Here is a 21,766-nt window from a genome sequence, read left to right on the forward strand (position 1 = left end):
TATAAGCACAAATGTGAAGGGAAGCTGCAGCTAGCTTTTTTTTGGAACTGCCTGTGCACTGTGTATTTAAATCATATTTCTGTTGTTATTGGATTATTGGATGCATTTTATAAAGTGCATTAGGAGATCCTCTGGGATGAGATCCACTCAGAGGATGTGATCCAGCAGGACTCTGGGCCTGTGATTGTAATAAGAGCAGGATCAAACCAATGCCGTTAGCACTTCTAAAAGCCTTCTCTGGGATCAAGGAAAACAGTGATCAAAAGGCAATTAGACAAAGTGATATGTAGAGAGTAATTGATTTTTGTCTGCATCCAAACTGCAACTTTTAAAAGGAAAGATGGCTTCAAGAAAACACTTTGTAGATGTGATTAAGAAGCTGAAACTACCCAGCTGCTGGATGCCACTGTTGTTCCACTGAGAAATACAGGTGCTTCAGGTCTAGAGGAAGAAGCTTCTGGGAATGACACTGAACCCACTGCTGAACCATCCACAACACCCACCTGCCCTACAGTGGGTTCCTGGGGGGCATTTTTAACAAATCCTACAACAAACACGATGGAAATCAAGGCGGTCTTTTTCAACCCAGGCCATTCTATGATTCTGTAAATTGAGACAAAATGAAACTGTAAGACCACTGGAATATTGCTGCCTGGGGACCGCTCACAGCCAGAATGTAGAAGTTCTGGTCACTGCATTAATGACAGTGAATACTTCTGTGGTACCAGGAAAGGTCAACAGGACAAGGGGAAATGGTTTCAAGCTAAAAGAGAGGAGATCTAAATTGGATTTAAGGAAGAAGATTTTTGCAGTCAAGGCTGAATGAGGCACTGGCACGGGCTGCCCAGGGAGGTGATGGATGCCAGCACCCAAGGTCAGGCTGGATGGCTCTGAGCACCTGGTAGAGCTGTGGGTGTCCCTGTTCATTGCAGGGGGTCTGACCCTTTAGGGGTCCCTTCCAACTCAAAGGATTCAATGATTCTATGAAAGAAAGCTATTAGAAGAACCTACAGGGACACCTAGCTCTACTACCTAACACCTGCAGTTGCTTGCCAACCAGTGGTACGTAATGGAGATAAGCAAGCATAATAAAAATGTTACAGTAACTTTTTAAAATGGAAGAACTGGAAATAGAATGCTGTTTTTAATTGCAAAGTGCTTCTCAGAGACTGAACAAAATACTATAAAAATCAAGTCAAACCTTATTCATCATATACCAAATCAAACAGCTCAGGTTTCAGCTTTGGTCTTAAAGCCTGCAATAGAATTTACCTGATACATTTCTGCTGCTACTCAGAATTCCAAAAATGAAAACAAACAAACAAACACCCACAAAACAAACAAACAAGCAAAACTTTTCTCTGTGGTCTCATTTTTTCAAGTTACAGTAAAATAAAGTGTTCTAGATGAAGCACTGCCATGAATGCAGGGAGCAGAGTGATGTTCTAGGACCGCCTGGGTGAACAAGTTGGAGAAATAGGGATGTGAGTCATAACAGGAGTTCAGGATCCAAAAGATGTCATGCGAAGCAGTACAAAGACATGCAGTTAACTTCTCATGTCCTGGTAATGATGTTAGAAATCCTTTTGTGCACCGCAGTATCAGAGTTACGTCTGACTGGGAAGCAAGTTTACTTCTTTTTGATGTATCTAGGGCAATTCTATTTAAACAGTGGTTTTGATACCCGAGTTTAGATATCTAAATTGGATTTATTTATTTATTTATTTATGTAGATAGCCACAATTCTGTAAACTTCAAAATCAGGATCTGATTTTGTATTTCTTAACCTTCTATATTTAGGAAAGAATCTGAATTGCCTCCCTTACAGAAAATGCAGGTTTCATCTTTTAAAATGCTTGTCCTCAGCTGCATAGAAGTCTGTTGTCCCAGAGGGAATTTACATTTTTATGGTCCTTTTCTTAAAGAAGCAGAGGATTTTATTGGATAGAAAAAAAAAAGACAAATTAACTAATTTCTTTGCTTCAATCAAGCAGAAAGACCTCTTCACTCAGCGTTTTTCATTGCCCTGCAATAAAGTACAAGTTGAATTTTATGAAAGAAAATATCACTCCGTGATACTTAACTGGAAATGTGGTTCTCAACACCTTAGCAAAGAACTGGTCTCCAGTGGCACAAATGGATTACGCAGAGAAACATATCACAGTGATCTCCTCAAGTATCATAGAGCCAAGTTCTCTGTGCAGCAATAGGAACTACCATTAGGAAGCTCCTGGCAGGACTGCCACGTTTATATAACACTCTGCATATGCAGTTCTGGTCCTCAATGGTCCCACTGATGCCATATAACTAATAATAATGATAATAAAACTTGCCAACAGAGTTTTCTGCACTTCACACACGCTGAGGTGGCATCATAAGTAAAGCGGCTCTTCCACCTTGTGGTTAAATAGACTACTACTGGTTTGTACATCAAGTATCGTAGCCTGCATATGAATATGGCTGTTAGACAGACCCGCACACAAAGCTCTGTTGGTACCTCTTGCAGCCCAACACTGCATCTATTAACTAGCTCCGTTCTGTAAGGTGCATGTCCTTGTATGTGTTTGTGTACACACACAAGTGTAGAAAAAAACAGATTTCATTTCCCTCCAGAGATCCCAGGATGTGATGTAACAACAACTTAAGAGAGTTTCTTTTAGTTTCCTTGGTAAAAAAAAGGCCTTTATTCAATGCTACGTGAAAGTTTTGTCACACAGAAAACAAGTGGCAAAGTGGGAACAGAGAGTGAGCACGTCACAGATGGGAAGAATTTGACCTCTTCCAACAGGTTGTGGACAGTTTCTGTAAGCAGTGCTGCTACAGCTGAACTGAACTATTTGGATACAGTGAGAAATTCATCTAAGCTCCTTTTTTCACCTTTACCCTCCACTCCTATTTTCTGCTTTTTACCTCTCACTGTTGAAGCAATCATACAGCCTTTGTTGTCTGCATCAGGGTACAATTCTGCACAATTGGGTCCAGCATCCGTAGTCAGTAACTACAGAGGGTAGACATTTCAAAAGCAGTAATTAAATGTCAATTTTGTACTAATGTAATAGAGGTATATCGAGATATATAATTTTGCGGCAAATGCTGAAGATTTGCACAGTTTGAAACAGTGGGACACACTGGCTAACAAAATTTAAAGCCACTAAGTGAATATTAATGATTTTAATGGCCCTAAATTACACTATTTCCAAAGCAGGATTACTTTGGTTACAATAGAGGAACTGAATTGGTTCATAGAAATCTAAGTATGAAAATAAGTTGTTTAATATCTATATCTGCTTCTCAGATACCGCTTTTCTTCCAAGGAGCTGTTTATTAATTATATGCCAGCCACATCATTGTCATCCCAGTTGCACCAGCCGTTGCTGTACTAAACTGAGCCCTCTTATAGCAGTCGTTATTACTCCAAGACTGTGAAAATCAATCATTTGTAGTTTTACAAATGCCAGTTTTGTCACTCAAAGTGTGACTGGCTTCCAAAATAGATTCCAAGATAAACTGAAGTCGGGGAGTCATAGTAAGCTGAAACTTGACCCTGTGTCTCAAACGGCGTCACCGAAATAATTCCCCAACAACTGTATCTTCAGTTTCTTTTACTCTTCTGTTCTGCAGAGTGACAGCTGATGACACAAAGCAGACGACCCTGAATTCTCTATGTGTTTTGTTTTGCTTTTTTCTATTGCAGTTGGCAAAAAAAAAAAAAAAAAAAAAAAAAAAAAAGAGGCTTTTCACTGTAGATTTCTAAGGAAACCAGTTTTCATAAGCCAGTTATTTCCAGAACTGAACTGGTGGCAAATTCATCTGTATTCAGCTGTATTTTCATATCCCCAGATGTGAAGTTTTTCGAATTCAGAATGGACAAAAGAGAGAGGTAAGCAAAAACTACTGAATTTTCAGCTTCCATATCTAAGTAGACAGTTCAATATGAAATTATAAGGTTTGTTCTCATCTAGCATCAAATCAAATTATGTTATTGCGTTATTTTTTAAAACAACAGGAAATCCATGTGCCCAACAGATGGGCATTGTAAAGAATAACAGCCCTTTATATCCTGGGAAGCCATCTTTTAAGGATAGACTTATCACTGTGGAGGAGAAATAGACAGAGGCCCTAGAGACTGACACTATCTATTTGTCAAAAGAGCAATTACAATAGAAACAGTAGATTGACAAGCTTCCCCTCAGACTCTTTCAAAAACACCCAAGCTTGATTCAGAGATAACATCTTTGAGAAGACACTTTACACAGATGTGTAAGATAAGCGGAGTCAGCATTTCTCCAGAGGTGTTCATCAGCATCTCCACTGAGCATGGAGTCCAGGCAGTGACCTGCTCACCTGACTTCTAAGTGCCTAGGAGCAGAGAGCTGTTTAGATAAGAATAAGGCCACGTTATCCTTTCTAACTTAAGCATAGTGATGTTACCAGCACCTCTCACAGCAGTTTTAATAAATTCCGCAGAATTCTGGCACGTCATCATTTGCTTCTATCTTTATTCTTGCTTCTTTGTTCAGAATTCCACGATATTACCACATATCCTCCTATCTCTTCCACCAGTTGCCTTAATGGTGTCAATCCCGAGCTGAAAAGATCTCCTGAAGTAAACTGACACAGTGATAACTTTGGAACTAATGTTAATCTCAGGAAAAAAGGAGGCGGACTAATCAAACTACACGTAAGTGCCTAGGAAAGAACAAGGAGATATGTGGAAACCACAGCGGATTTCACAGTCTTTAGGCTGAGTAATTGCTCTGTATCAGCGCCTCTGTTTGCTTTCCTCCAACTTCTGTTTACCTTTAGCTTTCAGAGCAGCAATAAGCCCCTCTCTAAATGCCTGGAAAGCAGACAGGGCGTTATGTTACTCTTAGAAAGAAGAGGTCAATGGGACTGCTTTTCACTTGTCGGAGTCCAATCGCACAAGGCACTGTGCTGCAGCTTTCTACCAACGCTTTGTATTTCACAAGAGGCTCAGCTTTCTCCATCTGTGTTAAACCCAGCCCCAGGTTCACTTATAGGGCAGATGTGGCACCGAGGGCCGTGGTTAGTGGGCACGGTGCTTGGCGACCGTATGACGCCACGACAAGATGGCGGCCAGGGGAGCCGACTACAACTCCCAGACTGCCTCCCGATTGGTTGCTTTCGCTCACGTGGAGCCAATAGGCATCAGTATTTCCTGGCGGGCGCGGCGCATGCTGGGAGTTGTAGGCGATTTGCTGGCTCGGAGGAAACGGACAGCGCCTGCGCAGTGCGGACAGCGGCGCGTGGCAGGAAGCGGAAGCGGAAGCGCAGTGGGCCGGCCAGGCTCAGTCCTGACGTGTCCCTCCCGGCCAGCCGCCGCCGCGCTCCGCGCTCCCGTCCCCGACCGCCATGGGGAGTGAGTATTGGGGCGTCTGGATGGGGCTGAGCTCTGTGTGGGTGTAGGGGCGGGCGGGGGTGCTGCTGCTGCTCTGCCCGAGCCCGTGGGACCTGGAGCTGCGCGCTCCCTTTGCGGCCAGGCCTCGCAGGGCGGGCGTGCACCTCCCTGAGCTGTGCAGGCTCCCTCTGCCTTCCTTGTTCTTGAGTGAAATGCTTGTTTCCTGGGCATGGCAGCTTCCTCCTGGCAGAAAGTAAGGAAGAGCCTTTAGAAAAGCGTCTTAGGTAATCTGTATGTTATCAGCTGTGAGCCTCTCCTACGCCTTCATCAAGGTATTGAAAGCATAGCTTGTGGGCAGCTAATGAATTGAACTGGAGCAGTTTCTGATGTCATACAGCGTTATGGAGTCGCTGCCTTCTGTATGGAAGTGGGCAGCCACTGGGAGTTTCCATTCTGCTGCATCCCCAAATCCACGTGGAGTCTGAGCCTGGCCTTGAGAAGTTGAGCATTAACTGTGTTCGGAGTCAGTTGTGTGTGGTTGCTCCGACTTGTGATTTTGCCCATATTCCTATTTTGTTTTGTTTTTCTTTTTTCTAAAACTGAGGCAGCTTTGAGTTTTCCGATCAAGGAACGTGTCCTTGTGAGCAGGGGGAGATCATTGCAGGGGCAGTTCTGTAAAGTGACTTGACGTAGAACACTGTGTGTGTGGACATTGTGGAGGAACTCTTCAGCTGTATGGCCTGAAAGTAACCTCTGATTTTAACCTATCTTGAGTATTGTAGTTGTTAAATACTGTTACTTGAGAAGTGTTGTTAGGTTAAGAAGATGTAAACTTGTGCAAAACAGCAGCAGTTTTTCTGTGCTGCCATCCTACTTGTTAAAAGCAGAAAGCTCTAGATTTGTTCTTTCTTTTCTTTGTTCTTCCCTGTTTCCAATGCATTTTCCACTTATCTTTTCTATGTACCTCGTTGTGAGAATTTAAAAGAAAGCAGCAAAAAAAGACAACTTTTTTTCTTGAATGCAACATTCAGTTGAGCTTCTCCCGTTGTTCTTTCTTTCTGTGTGCTTACTTTGCCTTTTAACTAATTTCCTTACAGTAAAATTTCTTGAAGTAATCAAGCCCTTCTGTGTTATCCTGCCTGAAATCCAGAAGCCAGAACGGAAGGTAAGTTGGTGAAAGTTCATTCAGAAGTTTCTGTTTGTGTAATATAGGATGTTTGCATCTTAGTTGGCGTTGCAGGGAGAATGACAAAGGCCACATCTCTGTGGAAGTGCTAGAACTACCTTTAACTTACACAGACTTGCTTATTTGGATTGAAGGTTCAAAAAAGATTTGGCTGCATGTGGTGCAGAAGGGGTGAAAGAATGAATGATTTTATTCAGTGTCCTACACTTTGTCCCTTCAGAAGAAAATAAAATGCACTTTAGGATGTCAGAGTGAAAGTTTACCGATTGACGCGATCTTGCTATATTAACTGCTTTATCCTCTTCAATGTGTTGTTTTGTTTTTCCTTTAGATTCAGTTTAAGGAAAAGGTACTATGGACAGCTATCACACTCTTCATCTTCTTAGTATGTTGTCAGGTATGCTTCTTTCCTGTGCTTTTAAGGAAGAATTAAGATGGTGAATGGGTGTTAAAAAGTATCTAATTAACAACTATTTTCTTCTGTTGGTTGGATATTCAGATTCCCTTATTTGGTATAATGTCATCAGACTCAGCGGATCCATTCTACTGGATGAGAGTGATTCTGGCTTCTAATAGAGGTATGGCCAGTTTTCCAAGAGAAAATTCTTGTAACGTGGAAGAAAGCATTTTCAAATTTGTTCTTAATTTGTGCTTTATTTTATTGAAATGAGAAGTGGAACAAAGAGGAAAAAGTAATTTTATCTGTTGTAAAAATATATGTCAGTGTAGGATTGGAAAGACACACTTTCATGGACAGAATGGCTTTGTGGCTGTCTGCAGTCTATTCCTTGCTAAAATGAGGGAGCATTTTGTGAGGGGAAGAGGTTGGAGAGACACAGTTCCATGACTGCTGGTACAGGATTCTGTGTACTTTCCAAGCTATCTCAGTCATACTGCAGCTGTATTTGCATGTGTTATGTTTCTCTGGATGATGCCTTTGAGTCTGCCTCGCCAAAGATTAAAGTCTGTGGTTGTTTTATTAACTTCAGTTTATCATAAAAGTTTTTAATGTGGACATAAATGAAGAATTGTGAGATGATTATGTAAGCACTCGACTTGGAGCACTCCTGAAAAATGTTTGGGCTTTTTGTTTGTAAATAAATAACAAAGTTACTGATGATTATCAAAGACAAAGCAAATTCCTGCCTTGTCTTGTATACAGAAAGCTGTTCCCAACACCAAAAGTCTTTTCCAGCAAATATGATTCTTAAGGTACTGAGGACTACTGCAGTACATATTAACCAACTTTAACAAGCTTCTGTTATCGTGGAAACCTCTTACGTGTGTGGATATTTGGAGCTTTGTGTCATCTCTGTCATGGTGGAAAGTCAAACAAGTACTGGTGTGTGCCATACCTACACACCTCTGAAGGTCACTGTGCTTCCTGTGTCTGGCAGGTACATTGATGGAGCTGGGCATTTCCCCTATTGTCACTTCTGGGCTCATCATGCAGCTCTTGGCAGGTGCCAAGATCATTGAAGTTGGTGACACCCCAAAGGACAGAGCTCTCTTCAATGGAGCACAGAAATGTAAGTAACAGCTGATGCTAAATGTCAGGGTAGAGTGATTTAGAGTCTAACATTAACAACAGAATGTTGAAACTTGCATTGGACTCCAGCGTTCATTACAGGTTACGGACTTCTGTCATGCTATGTGTTCATGCTGTACTACTGATGTCTTTTCAGCAGTCTTACCGGCTGTTCTCTGGCTTGTTAGCATTCAGCTTCAGATAGGTTTGTAAAGGAAGAGTGTCTGTGCAGCTGGTATTTGTACTGCAGTCTCATCAAAGAAACTAAGCAGTGTGTAGGGGACCCATAGCTTGAATTACATTGGTTGGTGTTCACCTACAAAAGTTAGTATCTATGAAGATGTTAGCTGTAGTAGTTGTTACCTTACACTGTCAAGCATGGTTCTTCTTTAGCAATATGGGATAAATGGCTTTTAAAGAAGTCTGAGTATTCTCAAATGTGTGGCACTGATGCTCTTAGAGATCTGTTTGCTGGAAAGAAAGAATCACGACCAAAGTAATGTCCTAACATCCTCAACCAAAAATACTTGTTTCTAAATGTATGTTTCTGAACTCTGTATATATTTGTATTTTCAGTGCTGGATTTCAAAGAACAAACTTAACCTGCTCATTAATGTTCTGTGACTTATGCATTTCTTCCCAACATCCACAAAGGTGTGATGTTTCTCTGGTTGTCCAAGACATAAATCTTCAGAACAAATACATATTTGTTTTTTGTATCCTACAGTGTTTGGGATGATCATTACCATCGGTCAGTCTATTGTCTATGTAATGACTGGAATGTATGGAGACCCATCAGAGATGGGCGCCGGTATCTGCTTGCTTATCACAATTCAGGTAATTTCTACTCCTCCCTCCTTTTCTGTCCTCTGAAAGGGTCAAGGAAGTCAGTGTTACAGATTGTCCCCTTATCCATGTGCAGAAAAGAGATACCAGTGTGCTTGCTTTCTGCTATGTAGTCTAATCTTCTAATAGAAACTAATTTTTTTAACAAAAAATGAAAAGGAAATGAGTAACGCTCCTGTTTGTTTTTACTGTAGCTTTTTGTTGCTGGATTGATAGTTCTGCTCCTGGATGAGCTCCTGCAGAAAGGATATGGTCTCGGTTCTGGCATCTCTCTCTTCATTGCTACCAATATCTGTGAGACTATTGTGTGGAAGGCGTTCAGCCCCACCACGGTGAACACGGGACGAGGTAATACTTCTATCAGAACTTCATTATTTTGTCATGTGGAACATAAACACAGCAACTTCTCCCCATAACCTTTTAAAATTCCAACTCTTTACATTCTTCTATAGAATAGTACAATGATCTCTTAAAGTGAAAAATGCCAGTTTCTGATCCTGAACTTGAGTGTCATACAGTGCCTCCATAAAACTTGATAGGGATGACTGCTGTTGTATTGCAGCTGCTGCCCAGCTTACTGACAAGTACCAGCTGTTCCTTTCTGTTCCTTGTCTTACTCTTTGCTCCAAACCCCTTATTCTCCAAACCTGACAGGAGGCAATCCATGTTGCTGTTGTATGCTAGAAAACTTAAATGAGGTGGACGTAGCACTGAAATTTAAAGATAAAACTATCATGTTTGACTCAGTTTTTTTCTCTTTCTATCCAAGGCATGGAATTTGAGGGTGCCATCATTGCTCTGTTCCATCTTCTGGCTACCCGTACAGACAAAGTCAGAGCTCTTCGTGAGGCCTTTTACCGTCAGAATCTCCCTAACCTCATGAATCTGATTGCCACCATCTTCGTGTTTGCAATTGTGATTTATTTCCAGGTCAGTTGGATTAAAGAGGGCTATTAAGCTGTTTTCTGTGGAAACTGATGTGTAATCTGCTCCCTTTTACAGGAGGTGACATGCTTGCAAAAGAACAATTGCATGTCTGTTGTTGTCAAGGCCTGGCCCTTGCAATTCATGAGCTGTTGTATGAGTTTGTGTCGTCAAGATGTAATAAAGGACTTTTCTCTTTTGGAAATTTTTCAGGGTTTCAGAGTGGATCTTCCCATTAAATCTGCTCGCTACCGTGGCCAGTACAATACCTACCCAATCAAGTTGTTCTATACTTCAAACATTCCTATTATTCTTCAGTCTGCCCTGGTGTCAAACTTGTATGTCATCTCCCAGATGCTTTCTGCACGCTTCAGTGGGAATTTACTGGTTAGCCTGCTGGGCACTTGGTCTGTGAGTATTCCTTTTTATCTTCCATACAGCACTGTAGGAGTGCTATTAACAGGCATACTTGGAGAGATGGTCTCAGTAAGCATTAGGGCATGTTTCTGTACGTGGTCACATAAGTATGCTGAAGCTTTTAGGTTAGTAATTTGTTGAATTGATGATGGTGTGTGAGACTTGCTGTAGATGTTGAATCTTTGTTTTATTTTCACTGTTCTTTACTGTCCTAGGGGTTCTTAATGTTCCTAATTGTATTCCATTTCCACATTAGCAACTGCTTGTGATAGTAATGTTGAATTTGTGTATGCTTCTCTAAGGATAATAAAATACAGTGATGTAAAGGTGGAATATGAGCCCAGGATTAATCTCATAACTGAGAAACAGCAAGCAAATTGGTGACTGATTGCTTCCTTTTTTGTAGGACACCTCAGCTGGAGGCCCTGCTCGCGCTTATCCTGTTGGTGGACTTTGTTATTATCTGTCACCTCCAGAGTCCTTTTCTTCAGTGTTAGAAGACCCTGTCCATGCTGTTGTTTATATTGTTTTTATGTTGGGTTCCTGTGCTTTCTTCTCTAAAACGTGGATTGAAGTCTCTGGCTCCTCTGCCAAAGATGTAAGTTTAAAATGATAAATGATGGAAGTATCTTGATAAAAACAGCTGGTCTGTTGCAAGATATACATACTGAATTCTTCTGAAGTTACTGTTAAGCTGGTGATCTTCACAGTAATTTTTTATCATTTGCGTGAATAGTGATTTTGATTTTTGCATTGGAAAGAGCTTTACAAAAACAATTGAGAGCACAATGCAATGTTTGATTTATTTCTTTTTGCCTGTTCTCTTTACTGCTTTCTCAAAAGCAGTGACAATAACAAAAGATGTGTAGTTGTGGTTTTTTTGTTGGCATTAGGAAACTTTTGACTCTGCTACGTGAAATCTGATGAGTGTGAGGAAAGGTCAGGAAACACTCAAAGATTTTAGTGTCAAATCACAACTGCAGTGTGTACAAGGCAGTTGCCATTTAGGAACCTGCAGGTAAAACTTACGTGTCCATTTCTGGCATAAAGAGCTCATCTTTTGTTTTGACAGAAGATTAACAAGAAGTTTTTATTTTTAACTTAAAAGTTCTGATAACTGAGAATACAGTTCAGTGCATTAACATATGTGTGGCTTCTTAAACTTCCATTTGCTCCAAGGTGTTTGATATTCAGCAACTATATAATTTTCCAATTGGAATTGGAAAACAAAATGGAAAACGGTTGTCATTGTGGTGTATTTGTATTGTATGGTTTTTGGCAGGAGATTAAGTTTGACAGCCATATGGAATGGCTTAATCCATTCTTTAACAAATATGTAATAGTTGCATGGTGAGAATTAACAGCATATGCTTAATCATCTGAAAGTACATTTAATTGGGTGTCAGGCAGCTTTAGAAGCTCACCTACAAGAGTTTCAGTTCCTATCAGTAGTTATTAGATGTCAGCAGGGCTCAGTTGTAATCTCATCCACTTGCAGAAATACCACTTAAGAACAGTGTTCCAAGAAGGGATCCTTTCTCAGTCCTTTCCCTTCTAATGTAGTCTCATAAGTAGCTCTGCTGAGTGTGGGAAACTGTTGGAATGTAGACTTCATGAGATGGTTTTGACAACATCAACTAAACCCTAACCAGGAGAGAGCAGAGAGTTGGTGCTAAAACAGGAACTGTATGTAGTGTGGGAACAGTAATAGTGTAACAGGAGTAGTATGTGGGACAGCCACTGGTTTCCATGTTTTTGTTTTCTCAGGAGGACTAGAATCATCCAAGGGGCTTTGCATAATTGACAGTATGGAGAATTGCCTCTGACTGCAATCTAGATTATCCCAAGTTAAAATACTGGCTATTTTTAAGTCAGACGAACAATATAAAAATAAAACACAAAAAAATACCCCATGACTCACTGACATGTCTGGCTCTGGTCTCCTGTAGTGTTAGATTCCGTATGCTTGGCTAACAGTACTAACCTGACTTAACTCCTTTATTCAATACAGGTTGCCAAACAATTGAAAGAGCAGCAGATGGTAATGCGAGGCCACAGAGAAACCTCAATGGTACACGAACTAAACAGGTGAGCTATGCACTTCACAAGATGCTTATGCAAAGTATAGGAAAACACATTGCAGACTTTGCCTAGATGGACATTTTCTGGCTGTTTTTTAAGCTTCAATGTTCTTTACATGGGTGTGGAGTACTGCCCCTCATTAGTAGCTGGACTTGCACAGCAGAATGTTGTTGCCTTGCAGTTAGAAACCATCCTGAACTCCACAGCTTTTATTTGCTTGTTTTTTTTTACCTTTTGTCTGCTTCTATAGGGCAGTTAGTAATGAGGGTGGAAGTGTTCTTTACTTCACGCTGATGAACAGCATTTTTAAATTGTTCACATGTCTTAAGAGTGCTGTTTTCTATGTACTCCTCTCTGAAATGGGCAGCTACTTAAATCCAGTAGGTGTAGAGGCAAGCGGAGATTGATCTCTAGGTGAATCATGTTACAGATGTTTTATTGCAACTTTAGATTTCAGTCATCTGGAAATGTCTTGAAGATTCAATATCCATTAATATATGCTTGCTTACCTGGTAGACTGAAATGCCTTCTCTTCTCAGCACACTTTTCCTTCCTGGCCAGCTGAGTTTTCTTTCCTTACTTGGTAGACTGGTACTAGTGCACAACCTTGCACTTAGTGGATCTATACCAGAAGAGAGTATGCTAGCATGGTTTAGGTTATCTGTGTTATCATTTTTCTTAGTGGGACCAGCTTCCTAGGAAACACCCATCTCCTCAATTTAGATACATTCTATGGTTCCCATGCAATGATAATCCTATTACATTGACCATAATCCTGAGCAAATTCTAATAGCACCTTTTGTATTCACACTTGTTTTACAGGTACATTCCAACAGCTGCTGCATTTGGTGGCCTCTGTATTGGTGCCCTCTCTGTGCTGGCAGACTTCCTCGGGGCAATTGGGTCTGGAACTGGAATCTTGCTGGCTGTCACCATCATTTATCAGTACTTTGAAATATTTGTCAAGGAACAGAGTGAAGTTGGCAGTATGGGAGCTCTTCTTTTCTAAACTGAGCTTCTCATGGACCCAGGAGAGAAGGGAACAGCACTCTCTAAAGTATCCAGTCAGATGCAAAGAAGTAACGTAAACTTGATAATGTCATTCTATAGGAACGCATCTTTTAATAACATTTTTTGAAGCGCATTCCCTTATGTTCAAACTTTTCTAGCACCCTGTTTGCATTTTATAAATTGCTGGGGAATAACGTGCACAATTTTTTAATGGGAATTGTTTTTTAATTATGTGGTAGGAGAATCAGCTCTCTGAATTGGATTTAGTTCAGTGACTCGTGAATATTCTTTTTTATCCCCTCTAAAATTAGTAAACCCAAAACCTTTACAGGTTTTAATAAGTAACTCCGAGTAAGGTTGAATGTTCAGAATTGATTTTTTTCCCCCCATTTAATTTTTTTGCAGCTCCATTGCAGTAGTAGTGAGGGAAAACCTCTCCCTCTAATGCTTGAGATCCATAACTACAGTTGTAAGCACAAACTGTGTTTATTACGTTCAGTTTTGTGATGTATTTTTGTTCAAATATGGCAGATTTGAGAGGCAGTTGCTTCTTTTCACTCTAAATAGCAACGCTAATTCTAGACGCCTTGTAATGACTGAGCTGGACCTTGACAGATCTCAAATATTGACTTGAGGCTTGTCAAGTTTTGGTAAGAGAATGTGTTCTTCCCCATCACTCTTCTCTGTAAGCAGAAAACTCAGGTCAGTTGAGGTTGTGCCAGCATCTGTGCTTAAGGAATGGCATCTTTGAAACTTGGTAGTACCACAGTTTAGTAAAAACCTTTTGATTAGATTCCCTTGCCATTAGCTGTAGCAATTCTAATTCTGATGGTAGCTGAAAGGAACACGTGCTATGGAAACTCAGATGCAAATCAGTTTGTAACCTTTGCTAAAGGGAGGTTTCATCAATTTTAAGAATTCTGGTCTTATAGTTATCAGGGTGTTACCTGACTGTGTCTATGCATCTGGTGCATTTTGAGTCATGCTCATACAAATGAGTGTAAAGAGGATGGCTTTTTTCCTATAGATCTTGTATCTAGCTGTAGACATGAGACTCTTGTCGAGTAATTCTTACAGTTATGCAGAGGAGCCTTTTCCATCATATAACTGTGTTGACCTGGATGGTGCACTGAAAAGTACTTCTACAGAAGCCATTGGGACCCCTTTTTTTTTTTTTCCATTGTACCTTAAAAATGGAGAAGTTAGAGTGAAAGGCATTAATGGACCAGAATAATCCTTTATTTTCCATTTAAATTGTCAGTACTAATTAGGTGCCCAGGACCAAATGCAAATATCTGTGTACGGGTCTTGTCAGTCTTTTTGAAGTCAGTATTGGGCAACGTGGAAACCAGGATTAGAAGCTGTGATGTTGGGATGTTTCTGCACACGGCTTCGCCATGCCATGTATGCATGTTGTGCCAGCAGTGTATGACTCACTGCTTCTGCTCAGAGTGATGGGACTCTTACATTCCCAAGAAGCACAGATGACACCCAGAAGCCCTTGTTAATGCACTGAGCTCAAATACCAAATGCATGGGAATTCTGCAAATTCAGGACGAAATACACCTGTCTGTTGAAGTGAAGGCCTCGGCGGAAGGATCACAGCGGGGAAAATGAACACAAGGATTGGGATAAAGCATCTGAAACGCTCACTGCCAGCTGTTCACTATTGAGCCACACTGCTTTCTGTCATTCTCCTGGTTGGTTTTGTTTATGAAGTACAAGCATGTCGTGGTGCGATTTGGTTGTGAAACCAGGGACAGTTAAAGGTGACTGACTGGAGAGGGAGGGAGTATGGTGTGGTTCTTTTTCTTTGGGATTCAAAAAGTCCAATGTGATATTTTTTTTCCTTTTTTTTCTTTTATTTGTAATAAAAAGGACTCCACTTCTGGGTGTGCAGTTCTGGCTGGGCTGGAGCTGGACGTGTATTTTTTGACCATATCATCTGTTCTCACTGGTTGCTGTTTAGGCCATCAGCTCCCGAGTGTCTGAGCAGCACTTGTTCTATGCATCTGTATTTTTGTTGTCCAGTGCTGGAGTCTTTTGTTATTGAGCAGCTGTGTCCTGGGAGCGGGACCTGCTGATCATACAGTGGGTGTTCACAGAACAATGCCTAAACAATCTGCTTTATAATGAAATAAAGTACATCTTTGGAGCTAATGCTTGAATCTGCTGCTTTGAATACCATGATCCTAATGAACGTGGGGTACTGTAACCTGCCCAAGATACTGGAAAAAGGGCTGTTCAGTGTAAAACAAAAAAAGGTGGTATTTGCTTCAAGACCTCTCAAGAATGAGCTTGTTATTAAAGTAACAGCGCCTTTCTCCTTCCTCTAGGCTTTCCTGTTCCAGAAGTGTTACGTTTCAAAAGGTGCTGCACAAGTGAATAGTGGGAAAGTGAAGTCATGATGCATGGGGTTCAACAAAAGCAGCCTTTGTAACAGGGCTTGTCTTTTGTTATAGCTGTCAAAATAATAGGGAACTAGTTAGAGCACTACAAGTCAAGGGTTGGTGATGTCCCGATGAGGTTGGAGGACTGACAGTGATCTGCCTAAGGTCCCTTCAAAGCTAATTCATTTGAACACCCTTTGCAGGAGCCTTGGCTGAATCCTGGTTGTTTATAAAGTCATTTCTAAGAAATTTGCATTAGGAGTAACTGATTACTGTGGGACTGTTATGTAATCATATACATCATCCCCAGTCATTGAGGTTATGTAAAAAGGAGCCATGCACTGGACAGCTACTTGAAATGCCAACATCAGGCAGTGCATGAGGTCCTTTTTGGGATGGTAGTATTTCCAGGGGAAGTCCTTGCACAGCTGCTCCTTTTGCTCTGCAGAATCCACGTGAAAGCTTGTAAAGCTTTTGCCACTTAAGCAACGAGTGTTTGATATCCCTCTGCTATTCAGGAAGCTGTAAAAGTCTCCCAGTTTATATAACAGTTGGTGTATTCCCAAGGCCTTATCTCCTTGTCCATGGAGTTTTGAGACAGAAAAAGATCCCATTGTTTAGCAAACTTCAAAACTCTGTTGGCTTTTGTAGCCAAAGTGTTTTTTTTTTTCCACAGCTATAATGGTTGTTGCTCTGCTTTGTGGAGTGCTTCATCGCTGTGCTCCCTTGATTTTGCTGTTCTTCAGTATCAAACTGTAGGTGAAAAGGGGTTAGTACAGTCTTTTCCTGTGGATTTTTATTTATTTATTTATTTATTTATTTTTTACTTGAACAGTCCTGAATACAATAGGAAAGGACAGTGATTAAAGTAACACAGCATAGTGCAGTATCTCTTGGATCATATATTAAATATGGGATGGAATATAAATGGAAACGAGATGACTTCTGTACAGCTCACATTAATCAAGTGATGTCCCCATGGAAATTAATTTGAATACTCAAAGTAGGTATAAATATTGTCTGAACTTTCTCTCAGTGCCTAACCCAAACCCAGCCCTGCTGTCCTGGGTCTGAGTGTTTACATTCTCCTACTCATCCAGCTGGCTGTCATGTTGTATTTTGACAGTGTTTAACACAGAGTTACACTTTAGTATCTTTCCAAACATGTGCCAGCCAGTGCACAATGTTCCAGTCTGACCAAAGGCTTTTGAATTTCATGCTACTCAAGTGGATTCTACTATTGTTTTATTAAATTAAGACCGTGAATTACCACGATTTTGCCAGCCCTGTGTTTTACTTTGGTTTGTAATCCCCCCTGAGCAGTGAACAGTGTCTGTTCTAATTATTCTTATTTTTCTTGAAGAAGTGCCTCGTATTCCCATGCTTTTGTGTTTTTGTAATAATTATCACTTCTGAAATCATGCTCTGTGCTGTGAAGGTGCGCTCTGCTTAAAGGAGGAAAAACAGCTTGCATAGGGCAAAGAGCTTCTATACAGCCAATATTTTTAAATGGCACTTAAAAAATGTATATTTTCTTCTGTAAACAGGTAAGCTATAGAATAAATTGTCAAGGAAGTTTCTATAACTTTTTGGCCTTAATGTGAGATAAGATCAAGGTAAGGGGGAACCAAAAGGGTTTGGCCCAAAATCTCTAGGAGCTTCTAACAGTTTGGTTGTTGGAATGCATTTTCTCATATATGTTTTCTTTCTTTGTATAAAAACTAAGATTTTTTCCTAAGTGCCTAAAAAGAACACTTGCTTAAGAAAATCAGAAAATCTTGATCTTCAGATATTTTGAAACTTTTTAAAGTAACAATCAACAGAAAACAGGATGTGTAAAGAAGTTAAAAAATACAAGCCTCTCTACAAAACAAATAATATCCTTAGTCTGTCAGGTACCCTTTTCCCTTAGTAACAGTATCTGTGAGCTCAGGGGTTTTTGCTGTGGGGGCAGAGGGGGGAGCTGTGATGGGGCTGTGAGGGAGACACCTGTGGGGCTGCGCTGCACTGAGGGGGCGGGCGGCAACGGGACCCACAGGTGGCCATCAGGTGACCTCCAGGTGACCCCGGCCTGGCTGCCCTCAGCTGGAAAGGGCGGGAACGCTGAGGGGGAAAGAGAAAGAGGCGGGAAGAACAGAGGCGGGAAGAAAAGCGGCGGCAAGCAACAGCGGCATTCTGGGTTCTGATTGGTTGGCGCGCTTCATGAGAGACAGCTATAAAAGGTGCGCGCGAGAGAAGGTGAGTCAGACGTTCTCCTCAGCGTGTGAGAAGGCACTGGGTGCTGTGAGGGAAAGGCGGCGGCGGCGGCGGCGGAGGAGGAGGAGGCGGCACGGGCGGCAAGCGGTCTCCAGAGCCGAGGTGCGGGCGGGGCTGGGGAACAGCTGGGTCGGGTCCGGGCCGCGCCGGGCCGGAGGTGGGTCGGGTCCGGGCCGCGCCGGGCCGGAGGTGGGTCGGGTCCGGGCCGCGCCGGGCCGGAGGTGGGTCGGGTCCGGGCCGCGCCGGGCCGGAGGTGGGTCGGGTCCGGGCCGCGCCGGGCCGGAGGTGGGTCGGGTCCGGGCCGCGCCGGGCCGGAGGTGGGTCGGGTCCGGGCCGCGCCGGGCCGGAGGTGGGTCGGGTCCGGGCCGCGCCGGGCCGGAGGTGGGTCGGGTCCGGGCCGCGCCGGGCCGGAGGTGGGTCGGGTCCGGGCCGCGCCGGGCCGGAGGTGGGTCGGGTCCGGGCCGCGCCGGGCCGGAGGTGGGTCGGGTCCGGGCCGCGCCGGGCCGGAGGTGGGTCGGGTCCGGGCCGCGCCGGGCCGGAGGTGGGTCGGGTCCGGGCCGCGCCGGGCCGGAGGTGGGTCGGGTCCGGGCCGCGCCGGGCCGGAGGTGGGTCGGGTCCGGGCCGCGCCGGGCCGGAGGTGGGTCGGGTCCGGGCCGCGCCGGGCCGGAGGTGGGTCGGGGCCGGGCCGCGCCGGGCCGGAGGTGGGTCGGGGCCGGGCCGCGCCGGGCCGGAGGTGGGTCGGGGCCGGGCCGGAGGTGGGTCGGGGCCGGGCCGGAGGTGGGCTGGGGCCGGGCCGCGCCGGGCCGGAGGTGGGTCGGGGCCGCGACTGCGGCAGCCGCCGCTACCGCGTGGGCTCCAAAAGAGGGCAGTGGGAGCCAGGGCAGTCACGCGGGCTCCGACGGCTGGTGAGCAGAAGGAGCTGGGTCCGGGGCCGTCTCATGAGCTCTGATGGCGGGCGGGTGGATGGATCCGGGGTGTCTGGGCGGGCTCCGAGGGGTGAGATCTCTGAAACCTCTCAAAGAAGAAGGGTGGAGGCACGCCAAGAGTGGCATGATGCCACGTGGAAGAGGACGCTTCGAAGCAACAGTGAGCAGCAATAATAAAGCAATATCAACAGCAATCGCCGTGTTGAAAAAAACTTTTTTTTTTTTTTTCTTTTTTTCTTCCTCAATAACGGGAAGATAGGAATGGGGGGGGACGGCATGAGATGTGCACTGACGATGAAAAGGGAGAAGCACTAAAGTGTTGCTCCTGGGTATAAGAAAATAAATGTATTAAAAAAGCTCTATAGAAGAGAAAGGGTATATGCTCAGACAAAACTTCACATTTGAATGTCAGATTCTGTATAGTACTTTAAGGCGATACATGGTAATAGATGTAACAAGTAGGAAATCTTCCTTGTAACTTCATGCTGATATGATGTCATCAACTGCTAAATGAGAAATAAGGTGAATTTATGTGAACGTGAATCTCAAAAGCACCATATGAGGAAAGGAATATGAGACCTGTCCCTGTAAAAAGGTCATAATCTCAATTCAGAAGAGTCAAGATGGCAAACTGATTGACGTAGCATAGAACAATTACTGTATTGAGGTTTGGTGACCTTCCAATAAAAATAGAGAAAAAGGGGAATGCAAAGCCGTCCTCGGCTGGGTGGTCACTTGCCGAGTTCCTTTGCGATGTGGAGATTCTCTTTTCCTTCCGGTGGGGGGCTTGGAGTTCCGCATGACTAATGGTGTCCCCGTTAATGTTTCAGGAGCTGCTGCGGAAGAAAGAAGAGGCGGCACGGGGGACCTGGAGGCAGGAGCAAGCAAGAAGAGGAAGCTGAAGCGTGCAGATGCGGGGGGGAAGGAGAAAGGCTCCTGGGCAAAGCACCTGTCCCGTTAGCAGGGGCATAGTCACATTTGAGTAGAGCGTTGCCGGCGCCATAAGTGTCCAGGCCGGCTTTGTGCTGGGCGATCCTCCCTGTAATCAGGGCTCGGGTCTTTTCTATAGTTGGCCTTTTGCCTTGCTACTCCTTTGGCTGCCTGGGGAGCGTGGCCCCCTGTAACGAAGGGCGAAAGCCACCTCTCCGCACCTGAGTGGGAAACGGAGCTAGCTGGACCCCGAGGTGTCCCTGTAACCAGGGTAGTGCCTCTTCCCTGCCCCTCTTCCTCCCCTGGCCCCTCGGCATCGTTGCCTGGAGGTGGCGTGTCAATGTGACGGCCCCGTACTCGGGGTGTGCGTCAGGGCATTTGGCCTTTGTCTATAGCTGGGAAGCCCCTTGGCACGTTGAGGTCTGTGGCCTCCGTGCAGCCTAGGTAGAGGTCACAGGCTCTTGTCTGTTGCTCGTGGTTGCGGGTTTATTCCCAGGTGTCGGCTGCACCGTGTTGTCCTTCCCTTCTGGAAAGTTGCATCTGTGTGTGTGTGTTCCCTCCCTTTCCTTGATTGTGTTTGTGGAGTGACTGAGCGACTGAACTTTCCCTTTAGGACACCCCAAAGATGGCTGCAGCTTAGCTTCGGCTTCCTAGGGGGGAATGGAGGACTTTGGTGTATGCCACAAAAGGGGTGTTCCCACTTAGTCCCACGAGCGCGGCGAGTGTCCTGTCGCCTTCCCTTTTAGTTAGTACAGATCAGAGCCACACTTTAGTTCAGTGGCAAGGCCGCCCTGTAGCCAGGGCTCGGGCCTGTCCTTGTGTGAGTCCCAAGCCACGAAGCCACCTGTCCCCCAAGTGGCCTGCCCCCCCTGTAATCAGGTATGGGGAGGCTGCCGTGTTGCAGCCGGGCTGCTTTAGCCATCCAGTTGGTGGGAATGACCCCTCCCTGCCCCGTCAGAGGGTGCAGGTTGAGGTACTATTTGTTTGTGTGGTGACCTCCCCGCTCGGTGGGTCGAGGTTGGTCCCTGGGCTCCCTGAAACAAGATGTTGGTGGTGTTGTGCTGCTGCCAGGCGGGCCAGCCTGTAGCTCAGGTGTTGGCGGGAGCCTCGCGCTCCCCGGGGCTTCTTGTGGAGGGTGGGATGTGGGGGTACCGTCCTGTAGGCAGGGCTGCGTGTGCCCCCCACGTGTGCTTGTTGAGCTGTGTTCTGAGAGACCCCCCCGTAGTCGGGCGGGATGGTGGCCCCGGCCTTTCAGAGGCACGGGGCCTTGAGATGTGGGGTTGGGCTTAGCGCCCTCCCTGGAATTGGGTCTGGGATCCCAACTGCCGCCTTTGGCCATTTTGCCCCGCTGCCTGGCTCCCGAGAGTTGTTCCCGCCGCTGGGGGGGAAACCAAGCTCTGTGGCTCCAGGGGTGTTGTCCACCCGCCTGTAATCAGGCTCTGGGTGTGTGAGCGCTAGTGCTCTGCTGGCAGCCTGTGTAGGTTGACCGCCCCGTTAGTGGGGTGCCGCACTGGGAGAGAAGGAGACTCCCTCGGCCGTAGGGATGGGGGCTGCCCTGTAATTTAGGGAGAAGTGTGCCCCACAGTCCCGGGCCCTTTGCAATGGAGGCAGTGGCTGGGGGTCCCCTGTAAGCGGGGAAGCTGACTCTTTGGCTGCTGCTTTTCGTGTGCCCAGCCCCATTTGCCCAGTCTGCCCGCCTCTGTGATCCCCCACGGCACCAGCTGGAAGTCCGCCGCGAGTCAGAGAGGTGAGAAAGGTTGCTCAAAGTCGTTTTTGCCAGGATGGATTGGGAGGAGTGGGGTGGGGGGATGCATGTCCTTCCTTGGCTGGGTGGTCGCATGCCGTGTTCCTTTGCGATGTGGAGATTCCCTTTTCCTTCCGGTGGGGGGCTTGGAGTTCCGCATGACTAAT

At 44.7% G+C, this 21,766-nt stretch overlaps 1 protein-coding gene across 1 annotated transcript; it reads left to right on the forward strand.

Moving 5' to 3' along the window:
• Window positions 1–5,242: 5,242 nt before the first annotated feature.
• SEC61A1 (SEC61 translocon subunit alpha 1) lies at window positions 5,243–16,760 on the forward strand. Its single transcript, XM_072347400.1, has 12 exons — window positions 5,243–5,380; window positions 6,457–6,524; window positions 6,877–6,942; window positions 7,045–7,123; window positions 7,943–8,074; window positions 8,801–8,910; window positions 9,114–9,267; window positions 9,689–9,849; window positions 10,057–10,254; window positions 10,667–10,858; window positions 12,272–12,348; window positions 13,165–16,760. The coding sequence occupies exons 1-12, from the start codon at window positions 5,374–5,376 to the stop codon at window positions 13,349–13,351; spliced, it is 1,431 nt and encodes a 476-aa protein (XP_072203501.1). The 5' UTR covers window positions 5,243–5,373; the 3' UTR covers window positions 13,352–16,760.
• The last annotated feature ends 5,006 nt before the right edge of the window (window positions 16,761–21,766 follow it).

The sequence above is a fragment of the Excalfactoria chinensis genome, chromosome 12, assembly GCF_039878825.1.
Source record: "Excalfactoria chinensis isolate bCotChi1 chromosome 12, bCotChi1.hap2, whole genome shotgun sequence".
NCBI lineage: Eukaryota > Metazoa > Chordata > Aves > Galliformes > Phasianidae > Excalfactoria > Excalfactoria chinensis.

Excerpts from the sequence above, each read along its gene's own strand:
- SEC61A1 (XM_072347400.1), top strand. Across the intron at positions 8,075-8,800 it reads CTTCAATGGAGCACAGAAAT|TGTTTGGGATGATCATTACC; the intron begins GTAAGTAACAGC and ends TGTATCCTACAG. Across the intron at positions 9,268-9,688 it reads CACGGTGAACACGGGACGAG|GCATGGAATTTGAGGGTGCC; the intron begins GTAATACTTCTA and ends TTTCTATCCAAG.